The following is a 22,618-nucleotide window of genomic DNA, read 5'->3' on the forward strand; positions in this document are numbered from 1 at the left end:
TATATCACTTTATCCACATTTCAAACATGTTTAGGTGAGAAAGTAGCCGTTTAGATCAGCAGTGTGTCGTTAATTTGTCTAAATACCAGCTGTTTACAATTTTGTTGGGACGAATTCGGCGCTACTCAAGCTAGCTGTTGTGACCAACGCACTTCCGGTTACTTTAACAAAATAAAACACCCGTTGCCCTTTACATACAGAAAACCATGACGATAGAATTTGTGCTTTTACTTTGAAACAGGAAGCTAACCTACCCTCGATGTAGCTAGCTTGAACCAAAATAAAGCGTCTTTGCTTGAACCCTCCGTTTTGACCGATCTCGTCCCGTTAGCGGCATTTGACCATCTAAACATGTTTGTATCATGTCTGTGTTAGTGAATGTTTTATTTCATGTTTCACTTTTAAAATGAGCTTCAGTGATGATGATAATATTATTATAATAATAATAAACAGAATAAAAATAATCATTCAGACACGTTTCTGATATTGTGAATAAACAGAATTTATTAAAAGTATTTCAGATTCATTTTGTGCATAAAAACAAAGTCACTTATAAACTTCGGAAACATCAAACACTGTTATTATGGGATGGTTTTTTTGTGTTTTTTTTGTACAGCATTTGACGACTTCATTTGAACCTGATGACACTGTTGAATCAACTCTGGTGTTTCTGTCACGAACACTCAGGTGAGTTACCTGCAGCAGCACAGTGATGATGTCACAGTGTGACGTCTTTACAACAAACTTAAACCTTAAAGGGATAGTTCAACATTTTGTTACAGAACGTTATGAGACAGAGTTGTTTTAGCTGAACTGAACGATATTTAAATAATCACACTGTTGATTTTGATCATTTTCTTTAAAGGCTCAAAACAAAAATTAAAACCGTTCCCTCTGATGATTCGCCCCTCGACTTCCTTGATCAATAATCAATAATATCTATACGATATCAATCATCTTTACAGAATAAAATAACAGACGACAACTTCAGGGCACCAAGTGAAAAAATTTAGTCTCAATATATAGCCTATTGTGAATATTAGTCACTTCCCTCACATTTAGCTTCTGAATTTATAATTTAGATTCAACATTTAACATTTAATTTAGTTTTTTAATGTTTAACATTTATATTTAACATTAAACATGTTTTAACACAAACGCACTAAATAAAAACATGCAACATATTTTCTGTCTCAAACGAGAAGAAATGAACTGATTCGTCAAAACACATTAATTCTAACTGAATTTTCCGACATCCCATAATAAACACCTTCTCTTCCTCGGTGTAACTTCAGACGAGTCCTTTACAGTTGACTCCTCCTGGGCAGAGACTTATTGATGAACTCGAACAGCTCCACGGGCGAGACGGCGTCACGGCGACGGACGCCACAGTAGTCGTCAAGGAGACGGAACAGCTTGTCTGTGAAAGCGTTATCATGTTCAGAGTTATCCACAGGGCAGGTAATAGAGATCTATTATCATCTACCTAATAGAGATGTTTTATTTCTGCAGGTTTGTTGAAAATGGCCGATATAATAGAATTACAGACCCTAAAAATAATGTTTAAAGCAAAGAACAGATCGTTACCAGAACATTTACAAAGCTTGTTTAAATTGGAGGAAGAGGATAAAACAGACTGAAGCTTGATTTTAAACATTCATTTGCAAGGCTAAGCTTAAAACAAATGTGTATTTCTGTTGCAGGTGTACAAGTATGGCATCCACAAAGCAACAGGGCCGTTGCTAGGAATTCTGGGCCCCCTTAAAGAATACTAAAGTGGGCCCCTCCCCCTAACTTTTCCAGTTTTTTTTTTCTTAGACTACGTATGTATTATCATTTTTTATTTAGCCTTCTTTGTTTTGATGCTAATGCAGCATTACACTGCAAAAACTCAAGTATCTTACCAAGAATATTTGTCTTATTTCTAGTCAAAATGTCATTTCTAGTCAAAACAAATCTCATTATACTTAAAATAAGACACATCATATTAAAAGTAGCTTGTTTTTAGACACTTTTTACTTCTTTCAAGCAGATTTTCACTTGAAATAAGTAGAAAAAATTTGATAGTGGAACACATTTTTCTTCCTTATTACAAGCACAAAAAACTTACTTTCACTGGCAGATTTCTCTACTTATTTCAAGTGAAAATTTGTTTGAAACAAGTGAAAATGATCTAAAAACAAGTAAATTTTTAGGTTATGAGTCTTATTTTAAGTGGAAAGAGATTAGTTTAGACTAGAAATGAGACATTTGGACAAGAAATAAGACAAAAATTCTTGGAAAGATGTAGAGTTTTTACAGTGTACTATGAGTATTAGTCAGGGTCTTAGGCAGAATAAATCAGTCATACAAAGATTAGACTACTGGGGTTTTTTATGGGCCCCACTGGGCGCTGGACCCCTAGAATTATCATCACCTTTCTCCCCTATACAACGGCCCTGCAAAGCAAGGAGCTGAAAAGTTGTACAAGTATGTCTCAGTTTAAGAAAATGTTTAAAAAAGAAAAGATAAGCATCTACAAAAAAGAAGAAGGAAAAAGAGAAAAAGAAGGGGAAAAAAGAAAAGATAGATAGACGAGTGGTGTCTACCGTTATTTTGTTTGCTTTCTTGTCATTATGTTTCATCATTCTTAATATTTTGAAACAGAGAATAATATTGGTGTTGATAGTAAGCCAATGTAATTATAACTATAGAAAGGGGCAGGTACTAGAAGTTTTCTTCATCCTGCTCCTTTTCATTCATGGTGACAATGTGTAGCTACATTATGTAAATATGTGCAACCATGTGAGAATGTAAACCATAAATGAAATAAATCGAAATGAAATGAAATGAAAGCAGTGGTTTGACAGATTAAAGGACAATTCCAGGCGAATTCAACTCGGGGGTGTATTTTCATATCATTTTAGGTCTAACAGAAGGAATCTGAAGATGTTCAGTTTAATGTCTCCTGTTTTGCGGTAGTTGTGTCTGTCCCCGCGTCGCCACGGCAGCGATGAATGGGAGTGGATGTAAGTTCTGCTGTTTAGGCTGTTTCCATCCCTCAAAGCCACAGACAGCGTCAGATGGAGACTCAAACATGCACCCAGAAGTTTATTCACTTCAACAAGCCGACATGTTTGTAAAACTAGATCTAATTCAAAGTCTCCCGGAGTCTCGCGCGAGACCCAGTTGCAGTGCTGGTGTATTCAGGAGCAGTGGGAAAAGCTACCGTTTGTGTCAGAAACACAGGAATATCAACTCTTTACTTGCTTCAAGTGTACATTTTTTTCCACAGACAGCGCCAGATGGAGACTCAAACATGCAGCCAGAAGTTTATTTACTTGAAGCAAGTAAAGAGTTGATATTCCTGTGTTTATGACACAAACGGGAGCTTCCCACTGCACCTGAACACACCGAGCGTCAACTTGGGTCTCGACTCCGGGAGACTTTGAATTAGATCTAGTTTTACAAACATGTCGGCTTGTTGAAGTAAATAAACTTCTGGCTGCATGTTTGAGTCTCCATCTGACGCTGTCTGTGGCTTTGAGGGATGGAAACAGCCTAAACAGCAGAACTTACATCCACTCCCATTCATCGTTGCCGTGGCGACGCGGGGACAGACACAACTACCGCAAAACAGGAGACATTAAACTGAAAACCTTCAGATTCCTTCTGTTAGACCTAAAATGATATGAAAATACACCCCCGAGTTGAATTCGCCTGGAATTGTCCTTTAACGACAAAACGAACGCTGGGTGGGGGAGACGTGGTGGAGTTACTATGACAACGTGACGCGGACTGACCGACGGTGGTTCCCTCGGTGACCAGCAGGTGGTAGATCTGCTCCAGCTGCTCCTTCAGCAGCTCGTCGCCGAAGGTGAAGAAGGCCACGCCCCTTTTGGCCGCCGCCGCCGCCATCAGCTGAATCAGAGCTGCAACGACACAACGAGAAACAAATCAGCTCCTCAAATAATGACTTAAATAAATAAATAAATGTAAATTCATTTAAAGATTTATTTAGCCATTTCTACATTATGGTAATTAGGCCGCCCATCTGATTAGCATAGAAACACTGACATATGTAAATAAATAGAAGCAGAAGTGTAGAAAATAAGAAAAAAATACAAGGATAAATGTGGAAATAGATAGATAAATACACAAATGCACAAATTAAATTAATTTTTCTAACAACATTATTTTTTACAGTTTGTATTTATTAAGAGAAACCTTTCAGTTGTGGGTCTCCTTTAAAGGCGCCGCAGCCCCACTTCCCCGTGGCGATGTCCGGGTCGCCGTCCCTCCCCAGGAATCCACAGTACGCCTTCAGGGACACAAGGAAATCACGTAAAAAGGACGCACACCATGTGTTTTTCTGCTTGTCTCAGAAAATCTTTGTATTAGAGTCAATGAGGAGCAGAGAGAGACCTGGCCGCACAGAGAGGCTCACAGTTTGAATTCTGTAAGTCTCTCTGCTTTGTTGAGCACATTGTTAGAGAGACGACAAGTTTGTCTACAACTGTGGAAAAAAATCATGTGTGTAGAGTGTAAATTGTGTCCGTGAGCAGCGTCGAAAGAGAACGTTTCAGACAATTTCAGACAACTTCTCTCACCACTCTGACACGAACATTCAGCGCAATACACACCCACTATAATCTCAACATTTCCCCCAAAACGATCATGGTCATTGAACAGTGATTGATCAAAAACTATATGACCTATCAAAACATGGATTACCACACCAATAGACAAGACTTGTGTCTACATTTTATAGTTTAAATGGAGTCTCTAGGTGAAAGTATGCTGGAGTAGTAGACGTTTGAAAAAGTCCAATAAATTGTTTGTTTTCTGACCTCATCCCATTCATTCTCTATGAGATATTTCTCACAGTTTTTCTTGCATTCTTTTGGAAAAAATCATATTCTGTAGAGAGAAGTACCAGCACAGCGATCCCGATCGAATGGCACATTTTGATATATAATCCTACAACTGTTTTGAGTCAAACTCGTCCTAGGAGTTCTGAATGGATATTTGGTACGGAAGAGGAATAATGAGAAGAAAAAACACAATAACAACAACAGTGTCTCAGTGCGTTTGCCACGTGGCCTTAATAATAATTTAAAAACCAAACAAACTCACCTTGTTCAGCTCGCGTTTGATTTTCTCCATGCTGTACTGCTCTCGGCGGTGATTGAAGTTCAGAGCATCGATGGCTAAAATCTGTCTTTTCCTGCGCAGCCACTCGTCCCTGTGGAGAAAAGATCGCAGCTGGGAATTAAAAAAAAAAACTAAACTAAACTAACATCCAGGTCTGAAGGGGTTAATAAATCAGCAGCAGCTCGTACCTGATTGGTGGATCATCAAAAGGCCCCGCCCACTCGAAGGTGTCACCGTAGCCGGAGTAAACGCTGAACTGCTGAGAACCTGAGACAGAGAAACAAACAGAAGAACCGTCGTATTATTTCAATGAAAACACCTCTGACTGTTGCTTTATTGATTAAAGGACAATTCCGGGCAAATTCACATCAGGCTGTATGTTTCTAACATTTTAGGTCTAAAAGAAGGAATCTGAAGGTTTTCAGTTTAATGTCTCCTATTTTGTGGTAGGTGTGTCTGTCCCCGCGTCGCCACGGCAACGATGAATGGGAGCGGATTGAAGTTCTGCTGCTTAGGCTGTTTCCATCCCTCAAAGCCACAGACAGCGTCAGATGGAGACTCAAACATGCAGCCAGAAGTTTATTTACTTCAACAAGCCGACATGTTTGTAAAACTAGATCTAATTCAAAGTCTGGCGGAGTCGAGACCCAAGTTGACGCTCGGTGTGTTCAGGTGCAGTGGGAAGCTCCCGTTTGTGTCATAAACACAGGAATATCAACTCTTGACTTGCTTCAAGTGTACATTTTTTTCCACCAACAGCGTCAGATGGAGACTCAAACATGCGCCGAGAAGTTTTTTTTACTTGAAGCAAGTCAAGAGTTGATATTCCTGTGATTACGACACAAACGGGAGCTTCCCACTGCACCTGAACACACCGAGCGTCAACTTGGGTCTCGACTCCGCCAGACTTTGAATTAGATCTAGATGTCGACTTGTTGAAGTAAATAAACTTCTGGGTGCATGTTTGAGTCTCCATCTGACGCTGTCTGTGGCTTTGAGGGATGGAAACAGCCTAAGCAGCAGAACTTCAATCCGCTCCCATTCATTCATCGTTGCCGTGGCGACGCGGGGACAGACACAACTACCGCAAAACAGGAGACATTAAACTGAAAACCTTCAGATTCCTTCTGTTAGACCTAAAATGATAGAAACATACAGCCTGAGGTGAATTTGTTGATCCCTCACCCGTGATGACCAGACACTCGGTGTCTCCCAGCTCCTCGGTGAAAAGGCGGGAAACGATCAGCTCCGGGTTCATCAGGAACAGGATCTCCTCCTGCACCAGACCAGAACCCAGCACGCCGCCGCCGATCCGGTTGCAGGCAAAGTCCACCTGCACACACACACACACACACACACATTAACCCTCCACAGCTGGATCAACAGCTGTGAGTCGTTGCCGTGGTTCAGTTCTCACCTGTAACATCCCTGTTCCCTCCTTCTCGATGCTGCCGCGCGACGTCACGTGAAGTTTCGTCAGTTTGTCTGCACAGCTTCAACAGACAAACAAACAAACAATATGGACAGTTAGCTTAGCATTAGCCTTTAGCCTGGTCCGTCACTGTGTGGTGTCCTCCAGAAACACTTCCTGTTGAGTCCAGAGACAGACAGAAACGTGGAGAAAAAGAGCGATTTTCTGCCTCTGCACTGGTCTCACATTTGGGCTAATTCTGACAAAACGGTAACTCCTATCAGAAAAAGCAGCAGACCGTCGTCGTCGTAAGGACTTCCTGAACGATTTGATATGACTTTGGTGTTTCTACAGTAAATATTTTGGAGACACTTGCGAGTTATAAACAGGGGTCCGTTCTGCTTCTCTCAGAAAATCTTTGTATTAGAGTCAATGAGGAGCAGGGAGAGACCTGGCCACACTGAGAGGATCACAGTTCAAATTCTGTAAGTCTCTCTGCTTTGTTGAGCACATTGTTACAGAGAGGACAAGTTTGTCTACAACTGTGGAAAAAATCATGTGTGTAGAGTGTAAATTGTGGCCGTGAGCAACGTGGAAAGAGAAAAGTTTCAGACAAAAGCAGTCCTCTCCTCCCACTCTAACCGATGATATCACCCACTCTGACACGAACATTCCGCGCAATACACACCCATTATAATCTCAACATTTCTCTTAAAATGATCATGGTCATTGAACAGTGATTGATCAAAAACTATATAACCTATCAACACATGGATTAATACACCAATATACAAGACTTGTATCTACATTTTAGAGTTTAAATGGAGTCTCTAGGTGAAAATATGCTGTAGTAGTAGACGTTTGAAAAAGTCCAATAATTAATTTATTAGATTTTCATAGCTTCAGCTATGAATAGTTTCGTTTTCATAGTTGCGAACAAACCAATAGTTGAACTTTATCAGTCAGTCAGTCACAGCCATTAGCCAATCAGGTTAGAGGTTACCTTCTCCAGTTTGGCAGGTCTGTGTCTCTCAGGTGACGTCTATTAAACGTCACCAGTCCGTGTGGTGCGGTCTCTGCAAAGATAAAAAAAAAAAAACAGTCACTTGTTTTCAGGAGGGGGCGGGGCCATGAGAGGGGGCGGGGCCACAGCAGCCAGTCACTTACTCTCATTTGTGACCACGTTGAAGTAATGCATGATGGCCCTCAGCTTCTCCCTCGTGCTGCCCGACCACTTCCAGAACAGACTGCAGGGTCAGAGGTCAGAGGTCAGGTTCAGGTTCAGGTTCAGGTTCAGGTTACTTAATTGATACCCGAGGGTAAACTAGTTTTGCAGTCGAGAGTTAAACAAGCAACAGAAAACAACAATCAAATCAGAAACAGGACATTTAAAAAGAACACATAGCCTACACATAAAACAAGAGACAGCTTCGGCTCGACAGAAAGTGCTGCAGTTCATGAAATAAATATAAGAAGTAAAAAACATGAAACTAAAAAAGAATTAAAAACACCAAGAGCAAAATTTCCTCCAAGTCAAGAATACATAAAAGCAATGAGATAAAAAAAGGGGATACATCATGCTCCGAAAAGTGACTTGTGCAGCTTTTGCAGCTTGTTTACCAGTGTTACTGCAGCTGGAACAAAGCTGTTTTTATAACATTTTGTTCTGCAGTATGGGACTGACAACCTCCGTCCAGAGGGAAGAAACTGGAATTCACTGTGCAAAGGGTGTAAACTATCATTTAAAATGGTCGTGGCTATCCGCTGTAACTGTCTGGTATACAGGGAAGAGGGGTTCAGCTGTGGCTCACCTATCAGCTTACTTGACCATTTCACAATTTGATTCAATGCGTGAGGTCAGTTGACAGACGTTCAGACATCTGGTGTTACCTGTTGTTACCGGTAGTTACCTGTTGAAGTTGATGGTGGGGTAGGCGTGGTACTCTGAGCCGTGCCCCGTTGCGTTGCGATGAGGGAACGTGCAGAAGAAGGCGTTGGCCAGCAAACAGGAGATCTGGAGCTGGGACAGAGTGATGGCCTTCGTCTGTCCTCGCCTCAGCAGAGGGACGGCCTGGACACACGGACACCTTCATCATCATCATCACCTTCATCATCATTAGGCTTTCCGCCAATCTGATCGGCTATGTCGGATCGGCCGGTATTTAGCATTTTATGCCATTTGTGAGATTGGCCATAATGTCTTAAAGGGATAGTTCACCCAAAAATGAAATTACACTCATTATCTCCTCCCCCTCATGTGGACTAAGGGCTGGGAGAAGTTTCAGAGTCCTCCGTGGCTTCTCTGAGTTACAGGGGGTCTCGGCGTAGCAGTGCATGTCCATATGACGGTTGCAAATGGATACCAACTGTCTTCGTAACAAAAAGACACACCAAAAAACATCCAAATACCTCCATGCTGCTCGTATGTAATGTCCGTCTTGTATTGAAGCCCCAACATGAGAAATTGTCCCGAAAAAAATTAAATAAGTCTATATTTCAAGCTTGTTTTGTAGCGGAAGCTCCTCTTCCCGGTTTGTCCAAATTTGACGAACCGGAAAGAGGAGCTTCCGCTACAAAACAAGCTTGAAATATAGACTTATTTAATTTTTTTCGGAACAATTTCTCATTTCGGGGTTTCAATACAAGACAGACATTACATACGTGGCGAGTCATGAGAATAACGCCGCCGAATCTCCGTTTATGGTGGGAACTACGACGGTATGTGATCGTCTTCCAACCTCTGACTTTAATTCTTGATGAATGAAAACATGAGTCTGTCTTGCGTCGGTCAAAGAATTTCACGGTGCGGAGGCTCATAAATGTAGTGTGGAAACACTTTACTTTTCTAAAACTCCTCGTTGTCCCTTTAAATTCACTTACCGGCCACATAAATCCTGCTCGTTTAAAGCCCTAATCATCATCACTATCATCATCATCATCTTCCTCTCACCTTCCTCACTTCCTCTGACAGCTTCAGGGCGAGGGCAGCGATCTTTGGGAACAGTGTGGTGTAGTAGTTTTCCTCTTTGGGGGCACGCTGAGAAGAAAACATGATTATTGATCATCATCGACGTCCAATCAACCACTGATCAATCAATCAATGACCTGAATACATGGACACGGACCTGAACGAAGGAGGCCAGGGCCTCGAACTTCCACTTCCCTTTGTACCTGGGGTTGTACCTCATTATGGCGTCCTGGAAATCGTTGCATCTCCGTTATTATTGTGTTTTCATTCATTTTTTGTTCAATCCATAATTGATAATAAATCTGATCGATTACCTCCAAGTCGCTGACGCTCACTTCCTTCTTACCGGCCAACTTCTTCAGCTGCTTCTGGATCATCTCCCACCTGCTCACCTCGGCCGCTCCCTGCAGACAGAGCAGCTGTTGGTCAATGTCTCTATGTTTTTTTAACTTTAAAGGGATACGCCAACATTTTTTTTTTCCGTGTCTTGCCTCACTCCCGAGTCCATGACCAGCAGATAGACACCATCCTTTCGACTGTGCGTGCAGTAACAAGGGAGATAGAGCCGTATCGCCGTAATTAGCTTAGCTCAAACACTGGAAGTGTATAGGTAGTGTTAGCCTGCCTCCACCTAAAGTCGCTAATTAGCTTAGCTCAAACACTGGAAGTGTATGGGTAGTGTTAGCCTGCCTCCACCTAAAGTCATCAGAGAAACTCTTCAGCAACTCTAAACGGAAACCGGCGGGCCGATCTTCGTCCCAGAGCTGACAAAACTCTCCGGTAAGGCATCTTGAGCGGTCAAATGCCGCTAACGGGACCAGATCGGTCAAAACGGAGGGTTCAAGCAAAGACGCTTTATTTTGGTTCAAACTAGCTACATCGAGGGTAGGTTAGCTTCCTATTTCAAAGTAAAAGCACAAATTCTATCGTCATGGTTTTCTGTATGTAAAGGGCAACAGGTGTTTTATTTTGTGAAAGTAACCGGAAGTGCGTTGGTCACAACGGCTAGCTTGAGTAGCGCCGAATTCGTCCCAACAAAATAGTAAACAGCTGGTATTTAGACAAATTAACGACACACTGCTGATCTAAACGGCTACTTTCTCACCTAAACATGTTTGAAATGTGGATAAAGTGATATATTTACAGAGTTTAGAGGTAAAATGAAACCAGCTTCTGACTCGGGTAGGAGGCAGGCTAACACTACCCATACACTTCCAGTGTTTGAGCTAAGCTAATTAGCGACTTTAGGTGGAGGCAGGCTAACACTACCTATACACTTCCAGTGTTTGAGCTAAGCTAATTAGCGACTTTAGGTGGAGGCAGGCTAACACTACCCATACACTTCCAGTGTTTGAGCTAAGCTAATTAGCGACTTCAGGTGGAGGCAGGCTAACACTACCTATACACTTCCAGTGTTTGAGCTAAGCTAATTAGCGACTTTAGGTGGAGGCAGGCTAACACTACCCATACACTTCCAGTGTTTGAGCTAAGCTAATTAGCGACTTTAGGTGGAGGCAGGCTAACACTACCCATACACTTCCAGTGTTTGAGCTAAGCTAATTAGCGACTTCAGGTGGAGGCAGGCTAACACTACCCATACACTTCCAGTGTTTGAGCTAAGCTAATTAGCGACTTCAGGTGGAGGCAGGCTAACACTACCCATACACTTCCAGTGTTTGAGCTAAGCTAATTAGTGACTTTAGGTGGAGGCAGGCTAACACTACCTATACACTTCCAGTGTTTGAGCTAAGCTAATTAGCGACTTTAGGTGGAGGCAGGCTAACACTACCCATACACTTCCAGTGTTTGAGCTAAGCTAATTAGCGACTTCAGGTGGAGGCAGGCTAACACTACCTATACACTTCCAGTGTTTGAGCTAAGCTAATTAGCGACTTTAGGTGGAGGCAGGCTAACACTACCCATACACTTCCAGTGTTTGAGCTAAGCTAATTAGCGACTTTAGGTGGAGGCAGGCTAAACACTACCCATACACTTCCAGTGTTTGAGCTAAGCTAATTAGCGACTTCAGGTGGAGGCAGGCTAACACTACCCATACACTTCCAGTGTTGAGCTAAGCTAATTAGCGACTTCAGGTGGAGGCAGGCTAACACTACCCATACACTTCCAGTGTTTGAGCTAAGCTAATTAGCGACTTTAGGTGGAGGCAGGCTAACACTACCCATACACTTCCAGTGTTTGAGCTAAGCTAATTAGCGACTTTAGGTGGAGGTAGGCTAACACTACCCATACACTTCCAGTGTTTGAGCTAAGCTAATTAGCGACTTCAGGTGGAGGCAGGCTAACACTACCTATACACTTCCAGTGTTTGAGCTAAGCTAATTAGCGACTTTAGGTGGAGGCAGGCTAACACTACCCATACACTTCCAGTGTTTGAGCTAAGCTACTTAGCGACTTTAGGTGGAGGCAGGCTAACACTACCCATACACTTCCAGTGTTTGAGCTAAGCTACTTAGTGACTTTAGGTGGAGGCAGGCTAACACTACCCATACACTTCCAGTGTTTGAGCTAAGCTAATTACGGCAATACGGCTCTATCTCCCTTGTTACTGCACGCACAGTTGAAAGGATGGTGTCTATCTGCTGGTCATGGACTCGGGAGTGAGGCAAGACACGAAAAAAAAAATGTTGCTGTATCCCTTTAACAAACACTCTCTCCTCAGCGTCTGGCTATCTATCGACCAAGGAAATATTTGTTTGAATCAAACTTTTCCTAGATCAAGTCTTGCAGGTGCAACAAGTGGAAAACGTGGACGAACCGTGAACGTTCCGCTCTTCGTCATGTGATTTCTCTGTGACGTCGGCAACTTCACGAAGTCACTTTGCCAGAGGTCTCGGCCTATCTGAGGGAGGATCATCTTCTTGTGGTTGAAGGCCTTCACCTGAGAGAAGAGACAAGAGTTCAACTTCCTGTTTGAAATGTAGTGAAAAGTTCTGGTTCTCTTCTCAGTGTTTGGTCTGACTGTGTTTTATGTCGCTGTCAGGACCTTTAACTAGACATTGGTTTAAAATGTTTGATGCTGCCAGACCATGGCTCCAGGGGAAAATGTAAATGTTCCTTTTTTTTAAATAAATGTATGGAATTACTCTGTGTCAATTTGTATTGATTATTCTATTATTTAATACATATAAATTAACTACAAATGAAAATCAGAACAACACAATCGATTGCTCTAGGTATTATCTTTCCCCACACTTGTATCCCCCCTCCATGTCTTGAAATGTGGTATCTCCCAGCCCCCCCCCCCCCCCCCTGACGAGACGACGGAGGTCAGAGCTGGTTTCATTATTGTTATTAGCGCGATTTGTCTTGCTGAGTATGTGTTTGAATATGTAGAACTACCAGAACAACAACGTAAAATGAAAAGGAAGCAGTGAACTTTGGAATCATTTTTCATCAAAAAAAAAAAAAAGGCAGGTGATGGGTCCAATGTAGCTCTTCTAAATCTGTTTAAGGGAAATATGATTTCTCTCTCTCTTACTTACTCTCTTCTTTTCCCTCCCTCCCTCTCCTCTTTGCATTTGGACTTAAACCGTTTTAAGTTTACCTGATATGTTCACATGATATTGTTGCAATTACACAGTGAATGAAGTGAACAGAATGAGTGAAATTGCGTTTGTCAGAAAGGCTATTACTGCTCTCTAACCCTGCCGCTTGCTACCCATGGTGCTGAAAACGGATGAGTAAAGGTGCATTTGACTGAATTGATCAACACGTAGCCTACGTAGTTTGTGCTGTGTTTGTGTTTGTGTCCATAGTTGCGTTAGCGGGATGAATTATGAGACTGCATTTGAAAAAGTTCAAATTTTCCGAACCACACAGAGAAGCTACATAGCAGACTTTTGTGATGATTACTGGGCATATTGATTGATACTGTAGTTAAGCCTTGCCATACCTTAGCTTTGGCTGAATTGACGCCACTGCTGCCAGACACTTCATTTCTTCTTTTTTCTTACACAGTTTTTATCATTATTATTATTATTATTATTATAATGAAGCTGAGTATTGAGTCTTACGTCTATGAGGACGGTGTGTGAGTCATTGAAGCTCAGCTCCTTCAGGTTGGTTTGACTCCGAGTCCTCAGGTCGCTCTGAGAACAACATGATGAGGAAGATCCCTCCCCCTTCTCCTCCCTCCTCTTCCTCTCCTTCTCCCTCTCCTCCCTCTCCTCTTTCTCCTTCTCCTCCTTCCACTTTCTCTCCCTCTGCGCCCTCTCCTTCTCCCCCACTTTTTCCTCCTTCTCCCTCTCCACCCTCTCCTTCTCTTTCTCCTTCTCCCTTTCCCACTCCTCCCTCCTCTTCATCTCCTTCTCTTTCTCTTTCTCCCTCTCCATCTCCTTCTCCCTTTCCCACTCCTCCCTCCTCTTCATCTCCTTCTCTCTCTCCCTCTCCATCTCCTTCTCCTTTCTCTCCCACTCCTCTCTCCTCTCCTTCTCCTCCTTCTCCCTCGCTCCTCCTGCTCCTCCAGCACAGGACGGTCCAGAGGAGGAGGAGGAGGAGGAGAAAGAGGAGGAGGAGAAGCTGCTGTCATGTTTGTCGTCATCTGGATGAAGGATATCGTTCATCTGAGAGCTGTTGTTACGGTGGTTAGACATGTCTGCAGGAGGAGGAGGAGGAGGAGGAGAAGAGGTGAAAGTGACACAATAAATAAAAATAAAAGTTGGCAAATACAAAACACTAAAAATGTCAATGACAAATAGGCTATATATCTTATACAGCTCGGGAAAAACAAAGGGACGACGACGTTCACTAATGTTTCTTAAAAAGCATCTCTACATGAAGCTACGACACTCGTTAAACTGATTTATAAACTCTTCCTAAGTTAAAATATTCATGTTGTGTTGTGTACCTTTAATTGTCGGTGCAAGCTGTTTTTAGAACGGCGGAGCAGAGCCGTGAGCTGCTCAGAGCTACGCTACGGAGGCTCATTATGGGATTTCTTGGTTTCCCTCATCATCAAACTCATCAAATACACAATCCAACAACTCCACAACGCTCTGGTGGACAAGTTGTGAGCTGCACATTCACCACGCTATGAGATAATAACACAACGTTACCACACAGAGTTGTTTTAGAGGGAAATACAGAGACTGTTGATGAAAAACTGTCCCTGAAGGCAACACGCATCAGCGGTTTTACATGAATTTCATTGGAGCAGCTCACGGCTCTGCTCCACCGTTCTGAAAACAGCTTGCACCGACAATTAAAGGTAACAAACCTACTGCTATGACTATAGGGATTATGGTGATGGGCCAGTTTGACACAATGTTGAACTATCCCTTTAATAGAATAAAACAAACTACTCAAACACAAACTTATAAATAGTAAAAACCAGAGAAAGTGAACATTTTGCAGTGGTGTGTGTGTGTGTGTGTGTGTGTGTGTGTGTGTGTGTGTGTGTGTGTGTATAAATACAGCCTATTCTAAAATAACAAACAGTCTGTAACTTTACTTTGACCCTTCAAAGTAAAGTTACAAACATCCTGCATGATAAATAGGCTACTTCAGATTTTAGTGTTTCCTGCGAATCTTTCACAATAAAAGCCCAATGACGTTGTTATATTCACATCTACTTCCGGTAGCTGTGACCTGAATAAATAAAGTTTAAGTTTGTGAATAAAACAGCAGCTGTGACGTCATTAATCCAGATGTTTTAACAGATTCAGATTAACATTAGGCTATAAAAACACAGATTATTATTATTATCGATCAGCTGCAGGTGAATCTGATCCTCCACATGAACCGACACACACACACTACACAACAACACAACACACCAACACAACACACCGACTCACCTGTCCGCTCACCTGGCCACGAGCTGTTGGACGTTTAACGGGGTTTGTAGCTACACCGTCACAGCAGGTTCGAGCCCCAGAAACACACACGGCCGACAACGACCAAACAACGTGAAGTTTAGTTTCTGTTTGAGGCGAAAACGAAAGTGAAGCAGAAAAAAAAGTCATAAACACAAAGGAGGCGGATTTACTTTATTTTTTATTTTTATTTTTCCTTTTCTTCAATAATCACCTTCATAATCACAATAATAATCAATAATCACCGTTAAACTGAGTTCATTTATAACTTTATAAAACTTTATCACGTTTTTTAACACGCTTTTCTTTTATTATGATGTCACTTCCGGTTCCATGTAAACATCCTTTTTTAAAAATCTAATGATGAAAATCTAAAATATGAATGATAAAGTTCAACTAGAGTTAATCTGAAGGACATTTGGTCTAAATGAACTCATTCTCACTCAGACTGAGAGTTGTTCTCTACGGTCAAAGACTCTTTTTATTATAAATACATTATTGTTTAATGGTCAATTAAATTATAATATGACTACAAATCAGAATTATTTTATTAAACATTAATAATATATTTGATTCTATAATAATAATGATGGTTATTATTATTTTAATCTTGTGCAGTGACAGAGCAGCAGCAGACTCAGTTCACCTCAGTGACCAGCAGGTGGCGCCAGAGACCAAGTCACTGAGTCAACTACTGGTTTATAATAATACTGATATAGTACTACTACTACTACTACTACTACTACTACTACTGCTGCTGCTGATACTACTATTGATACCAATAATACTACTATACAACTACTGATGGTATTTGCTACTATTACTACTATTAATTATTATACTCAAGTAGGCTACTGTGTTTTACTTCCTCTCCTCTGTGTTTCTGCTGGTTGAAGTACAGGACTGTGTACATCTAAATGAAAATACTGCAGTAGCTACAGTACTTGTACTTATAGTAAGTGGCTCCAGTCCAGCTGTGTCCAGATGTCAGAGATGTGATGATGTCACCACCTGTCTCTGTGATGATGTCACCATGCACTGCAAAAACTCTACATCTCTCCAAGAATATTTGTCTTATTTCTTGTCAAAATGTCTCATTTCTAGTCAAAACTAATCTCTTTCCACTTAAAATAAGACTCATCACCTAAAAATTAACTTGTTTTTAGATCATTTTCACTTGTTTCAAACTAATTTTCACTTGAAATAAGTAGAAAAATCTGCCAGTGAAAGCAAGTTTTTTGTGCTTGTAATAAGAAAGAAAAACTTGCTCCACTATCAGATTTTTCTACTTATTTCAAGTGAACATCTGCTTGAAAGAAGTAAAAAGTGTCTAAAAACAAGCTGCTTTTAATGTGATGAGTCTTATTTTAAGTAGAATGAGATTTGTTTTGACTAGAAATGAGACAAATATTCTTGGTAAGAGTATAGGTTTTTGCAGTGCACCTGTCTCTGCAGCTGCTGGATCAAAGCAGCAGGGAGAGTTTCATCTCTTTTCTTCAATGAAGCAGCAAAAACTCTGTGGACGATCAATCAGTTAATCAGAGAGACGATTAGTGAATCAATCAGTGGTGAAAAGATCCACTACCAGCAGGAGGAAGAGGAAGAAGGAGGAGGAGAGGGAGGAGGGGGGAGGAAGAAGAGTATAGGAAGAGGAAAGAGAAGGAGGAGGAAAAGGAAGAGGGGAAGGAGGAAGAAGAGTAGGAAGAGGAGAAGAGAAGGAGGGAATAGAAGAGGAGGGAAAGGAGGAAGAAGAGGAGGAAGAGGAAGAGAAAAAGGAGGAAGAAGAGGAGGGGGGGAGAAGTGGGAGGAAAAAGAGGAGGAGGAGGAGAAGAAGGAGGAAGAGGAAAAAGAGAAGGAGGTGGAGGAAAGGGAAGAAGAAGTAGAGAAAGACAAGAAGGAGGAGAAGTAGGAGGAGGAGAAGGAGGAGGAGTCAGTGTAGCTGCAGGGCGACACCATCATGTGTTACTGTGATGACAGTCATGTGTGTGTGTGTGTGTGTGTGTGTGTGTGTAGAAGTAGAAGTAAACACCAGAAATACACAAATATTTGTTCTGAGACTGAGGAACATTACTTTTTTATAAATTTAAATTAGGGCCAATGGCGTGACTTTTTGGAAATATTATAGAGAAATTTCTGGAAAAAAGTGGTCCAATTTCTCCAAAAACATTTAAACATTTCTAGGAAGAAGTGGTAAAAATTCTAAAAAAAAAGTAAAAAATAAAAATAAATACAAATTTTCTTTAAAAAAGTGGTAAAATTTCTCGTAAAAAATGTTCAAAATAAAAATACAAAAGTAAAAATTTTCGAGAAAAAAGTGGTAAAATTTCTAAAACAAAAAAGTTTAAAATAAAATCTAGAAAAAGTGGTAAAATTAAAAAAAAAAAACTTCTAGAAAAAAGTGGTCCAATTTCTCCAAAAACATTTAAACATTTCTAGGAAGAAGTGGTAAAAATTCTCAAAAATAAATAAATAAAAATTTACTTGTAAAATTTCTCGTAAAAAATGTTCAAAATAAAAATAAAAAAGTAAAAATTTTCTAGAAAAAAGTGGTAAAATTTCTAAAACAAAAAAGTTTTTTAAAAAATCTAGAAAAAGTGGTAAAATTAAAGAAAAAAAACTTCTAGAAAAAAGTGGTAAAATTTCTCATAAAAAAAATGTTCAAAATAAGAAAGTAAAAAAAAAGATCTAGAAAAAGTGGTAAAATTTAAAAAAAAAAATTCTAGAAAAAAGTGGTAAAATTTCTCATAAAAAATGTTCAAAATAAGAAAGTAAAAAAAAGATCTAGAAAAAGTGGTAAAAAAAAAAAGAAAAAAAAACTTCCAGAAAAAAGTGGTAAATTTTCAAGAAATAAATTGGGGACCCCCTTCAGATCTCTCAAGGACCCCTAGGGGTCCCCGGACCCCACGTTGAGAACCACTGGACTAGAGAGTCCCCACTGTAAACTGGAGACTCTCAGGTCATTTTCCTTTTATGATAAAGTTTGTAAGTCCCGTGCACAGCAATTAAAGCAGAAGTAAGTGATATATTTGTGTTAATATAAGTCTTAAATAGTTGTATCTTCCGACAGCAATCACTTCTATAGAGTGTTTGGTCTGAAACACGGGTCTGTCAGTCACTCTGCTCTGCTCTGAGCCCAGGAGAAAACTTTCCTTGTATCCTACAACCTTTATCCAATGAGGAGAGAGATCGACATGTGTAGCCGATGTCATATCTGGTCCTCTGCGTTGTGTTTCTCACGGCCTGCCCTAGGTGGGGTTCGATCCCACGACCTCCCGCACCGGAGGCGACGATGCTAACCTCTTCGCCAAGATGTTGACAACCACTTGGCGGGTTGGTTAACACGTCTTTTATGGGTGGAGTGAGTGCACATCCGCTACACATGCAGGGCTGTGTGTGCAGCCAAGGGATGCGCCTGAATGTGGCGACGTAGGGACGAGGACTGTTATGGTGCGTTCAAGGCAACTCGTAACATGTGTTTTTCCGACCTGTGAAGTCGTACCAGTTCGATCTGGTACGAGTTCACGGGTCAGAAGTTACGAGTGGCCGTTATAGTGACTTTCACAGGTAAAACAGGTCGGAGAAACACGAGTGGGTTGTCTGGAACGCTACAAAATCGTAAGTCGTGACTTGAAGCTGTAATTTACGGTTTCAAAAGCCTGCCTGGAACGCAGCATTAGCCAAAACCACCGGATCGCTTAATGCTGCGTTCAAGACAACTCGGAAGTCGGAAAAAAACGAGCTCCGAGTTGTAAAAAATGAATTGAACGGCGTCGAACTCGGAAATTACAGGTGGGAAACTCGGGTATCATATCAGAGCCCCGACTTTCCGACTTGACGTCACGACAACATCAAAACATGGCGTCATGCCCTCGTCTTAAACAGTTAGAATTTAGACATTTTTATTTATTTGTTGAGGTTTGGATGCATATTTTTGTGTATTATTGCAGTAGCCGATATGAAATACGTTTATATTAAGCTGTGATTGTTGTATGGTGTGAAATTGTGTTTCCTCGTATGTGACGGGAATAACGTTTAAGTGTTATCAAGCCTGTAACATTATATGTGCACTCATCTGCGGCGTCTCCTCTCCTCCAGAATAAACATCATTTACTGCTGCAGTGATTTTTCATATTCAGCGATGAGTCACAATACGCCAAACTTCCTTCAGGTATCCATGGTTTTTCTCTTCCTCTCTCTCTCTCTTCCTGCAGCGTGAACGCAATGATGTCGGAAGTCGGAAATTTCCAAGTTGGGAATCCCGACCTCCGAGTTGTTATGAACGCACCATTAGGCCTACTTCTGCTTTAAAGGGATAGTTCAACATTTTGGCAAATTGGCCCATTGCCATAATCGCTATAGTCATAGCAGTAGGTTCATTACCTTTAATTGTAGGTGTAAGCTATTTTCAGCACGGCGGAGCGCAGCAGCTGGCTGCTCAGAGCTAAGTTACGCTATGGAGGCTAACGGAATTTCTTGGTTTCCCTCATTAAACTCATCAAATACAACATCCCAAAACTCCACAGCGCTTTTGTAGACAAGTTGTGACCTGCACAACCACCACGCTATGAGATAATGACGGAACGATACGAAACGGAGCCGCTTTCGAGGTAAATACAGGGTAAATACGGAGACTGCTTGCTGAAAAACTGTCCCTGAACGCAACGCGCATCAGCGGTTTTGTATGAATTTACCTCGAAAACGGCTCCGTTTCGTATCGTTCCGTCATTATCTCATAGCGTGGTGGTTGTGCAGCTCACAACTTGTCTACAAAAGCGCTGTGGAGTTTTGGGATTTTGTATTTGATGAGTTTAATGAGGGAAACCAAGAAATTCCCTTAGCCTCCATAGCGTAGCTCTGAGCAGCTCACGGCTCTGCTCCACTGTTCTAAAAATAGCTTGCACCGACAATTAAAGGTAACGAACCTACTGCTATGACTATAGCAATTATGGCAATGGGCCAATTTGCCAAAATGTTGAACTATCCCTTTAAGTGCTTCTTCTAGGTGCCAGCTGGGGCAGGATCAATCACAGTAAAGATTAAACTTCCAGTCCACACTAGAGTAGGATAGACAAGATTTATTATCAAAAGTGAAAACAGAAGGGGCGAACGACGCGTTTCACACGTTCCTTTATCAGATTGGCTCTTGATTGTCATCAGATGTGTGTTTAAATAGAAGAGGTGAATGACATCATGATCCTGACAACCCCACGTGTGTGTGTGTGTGTGTGTGTGTGTGGTGTGTGTGTGTGTGTGTGTGTCTCTGTGTGTGTGTGTGTGTGTGTTGTTGTGCGTCAGGAATGTTGTGCGTGTGCCAGAGAGAAGTCACTACACAGGAATGCACCAGAAACAAGAGGAGGATGACTTAAAAAGGACACGCACACACAGACACACACGCTGCTGCTGCTGCACGGTGTGTGTGGTGTGTGTGTGTGTGTGTGTGTGTGTGTGTGTGTGTGTAGCAATATGGAGAACCATCTGCCACACACACACACACACACACACACACACACACACACACACTCTCTGTCCCCTCTCTTTAACCTTGTTGCCTCCATCAGAAGCAGCAGATGAAGATGAAGCTCATTCTACAATCTGAGAGAGAGAGAGAAGTCTTTACTCCTCTTTCTTCTCCTCTTCCTCCTCCTTCTCTTCTTCCTTCTCCTTCCTCCTCCTCTTCTTCCTCTTCTTCCTCCTCTTCCCCCACCTCCCTTCTCCTCCCTCCTCTTCCTCCTCTTCCTCCTCTTCCTTCTTCCTCCTCCTCTTCTTCCTCCACTTCCTCCTCCCTCCTCTTCTTCCTGCTCTTCCTCCTCTCTCCTTCTCTTCCTCCTCCTCCCTCTTCTTCTTCTTCCCTCCTTCCTCTCCCTCCTCTTCCTCCTCCTCCTCCTTCTTTTCCTTCCTCCTCCCCCTCCTCTTCCTCCTCCTCTTCCACCTCCTCCTCTTCCTCTTCCTCCCTCTTCTTTCTCCTCCTCCTCTTCCTCTTTCTCCTCCTCTTCCTCCTCTTCCTCCTCCTCTTCTTCCTCCCTCCTCCTCTTACTCCTCTTCCTTCCTCTTCCTCCTCCTCCTTTCTCCTCTTCCTCCTTCCTCCTACTCCCCCACCTCCCTCCTCCTTCTTCCTCGCTCCTCCTCCTCCTTCTCTCCTCCTCCTCTTCCTCCTTCTCCCTCCTCCTCTTCCTCCTTCTCCCTCCTCCTCTTCCTCCTCTTCCTTCCTCTTTCTCCTGCTCCTCTTCCTCCCTTCTCCTCCTCCCTCCTCCCTCTTCCTCCCACCTCCTCCCTTCTCCTCCTCTTCTTCTTCCCTCCTCCTTCCTCTTCTTCCTCCCTCTTCTTCCTCCTCCTCCTCCCTCCTCCTCTTCCCTCCTTCTCCTCTTCCTCCTCCTCCCTCCTCCTCCTGCTTCCTCTTCCTCTTTCTCCCACCTCGTCCTCGTCCTCCTCCTTCCTCCTCCTCCTCTTCCTCCCTCCTCTTCCTCCTCCTCCTCCTCCTTCATCCTCTTCTTCCTCCTCCTCCTCTTCCTCCTCCTCCTCTTCCTCCTCCTTCTCCTCCCTCCTTCTCTTCCTCCTCCTCCTCTTCCTCCCTCCTCCTCTTCTTCCCTCCTTCCTCTCCCTCCTCTTCCTTCTCCTTCTTCCCTCCTTCCTCCTCCTCCTCCTCCTCCTCTTCCTCCCTCCTTCCTCTTCCTCCTCCTCCTCCCTCCTTCCTCTTCCTTCCTCCTCCTCCCTCCTCTTCCTTCCTCCTCTTCCTCCCTCTTCCTCCTCCTCTTCCTCTTCCTACTCCTCCTCTTCCTCCTTCCTCCTCCTCCTCCTCCCTCTTCCTCCTCCTCCTTCTCCTCCCTCCTCCCCTTCCTCCTCATCCTCTTCCTCTTCTTCCTCCTCCCTCCTCTTCCCTCCTCCTTCTTCCTCCTCCTCCTCTTCTTCCACCCTCATTCCTCCTCTTCCCCCACCTCCTCTTCTTCCTCTTCCTCCTCTACCTTCCTCCTTTTCCTCCTCCTCCTTCTTCCTCCCTCCTCTTCCTCATCTTCCTCCTCCTCCTTCCTCCTCCTCTTCCTTCCTCCTCCTCTTCCTCCTCCTCCTCCTCTTCCTCCTTCCTCCTCCTCCCCTTCCTCCTCTTCCTCCCTCCCCCTCTCCCTCCTCCTCCCCTCCCTCCTCCTCCTCCTTCTCTCTCCTCCCTTCCTTCCTCCTCTTCTTCCTCCTCCTCTTCCTCTTCCTCCTCCTGATTGGGAGTCAGTGCGGGGTCAACGCTGCACCTCCTCTCAGCTTCTCCTTCTCCTCCTCCTCCTCTGT

General features: G+C 42.6%; 1 protein-coding gene across 1 annotated transcript; it reads right to left on the reverse strand.

The window, feature by feature from the left end:
- Nucleotides 1-494: 494 nt before the first annotated feature.
- pargl (poly (ADP-ribose) glycohydrolase, like) lies at nucleotides 495-13,719 on the reverse strand. The gene is made up of 15 exons (XM_085792361.1): nucleotides 13,547-13,719; nucleotides 12,289-12,411; nucleotides 9,827-9,916; nucleotides 9,670-9,741; nucleotides 9,495-9,581; nucleotides 8,455-8,615; nucleotides 7,712-7,791; nucleotides 7,548-7,620; nucleotides 6,551-6,626; nucleotides 6,319-6,466; nucleotides 5,322-5,400; nucleotides 5,116-5,224; nucleotides 4,207-4,300; nucleotides 3,783-3,911; nucleotides 495-1,420 (listed from the first exon to the last, which is right to left on the reverse strand). The coding sequence occupies exons 2-15, from the start codon at nucleotides 12,385-12,387 to the stop codon at nucleotides 1,305-1,307; spliced, it is 1,413 nt and encodes a 470-aa protein (XP_085648487.1). The 5' UTR covers nucleotides 12,388-12,411; nucleotides 13,547-13,719; the 3' UTR covers nucleotides 495-1,304.
- Nucleotides 13,720-22,618: the final 8,899 nt, after the last annotated feature.

This window comes from Trachurus japonicus, chromosome 12 (genome assembly GCF_045865225.1).
Source record: "Trachurus japonicus isolate A0001 chromosome 12, Traja_1.0".
Taxonomy (NCBI): Eukaryota; Metazoa; Chordata; class Actinopteri; order Carangiformes; family Carangidae; genus Trachurus; species Trachurus japonicus.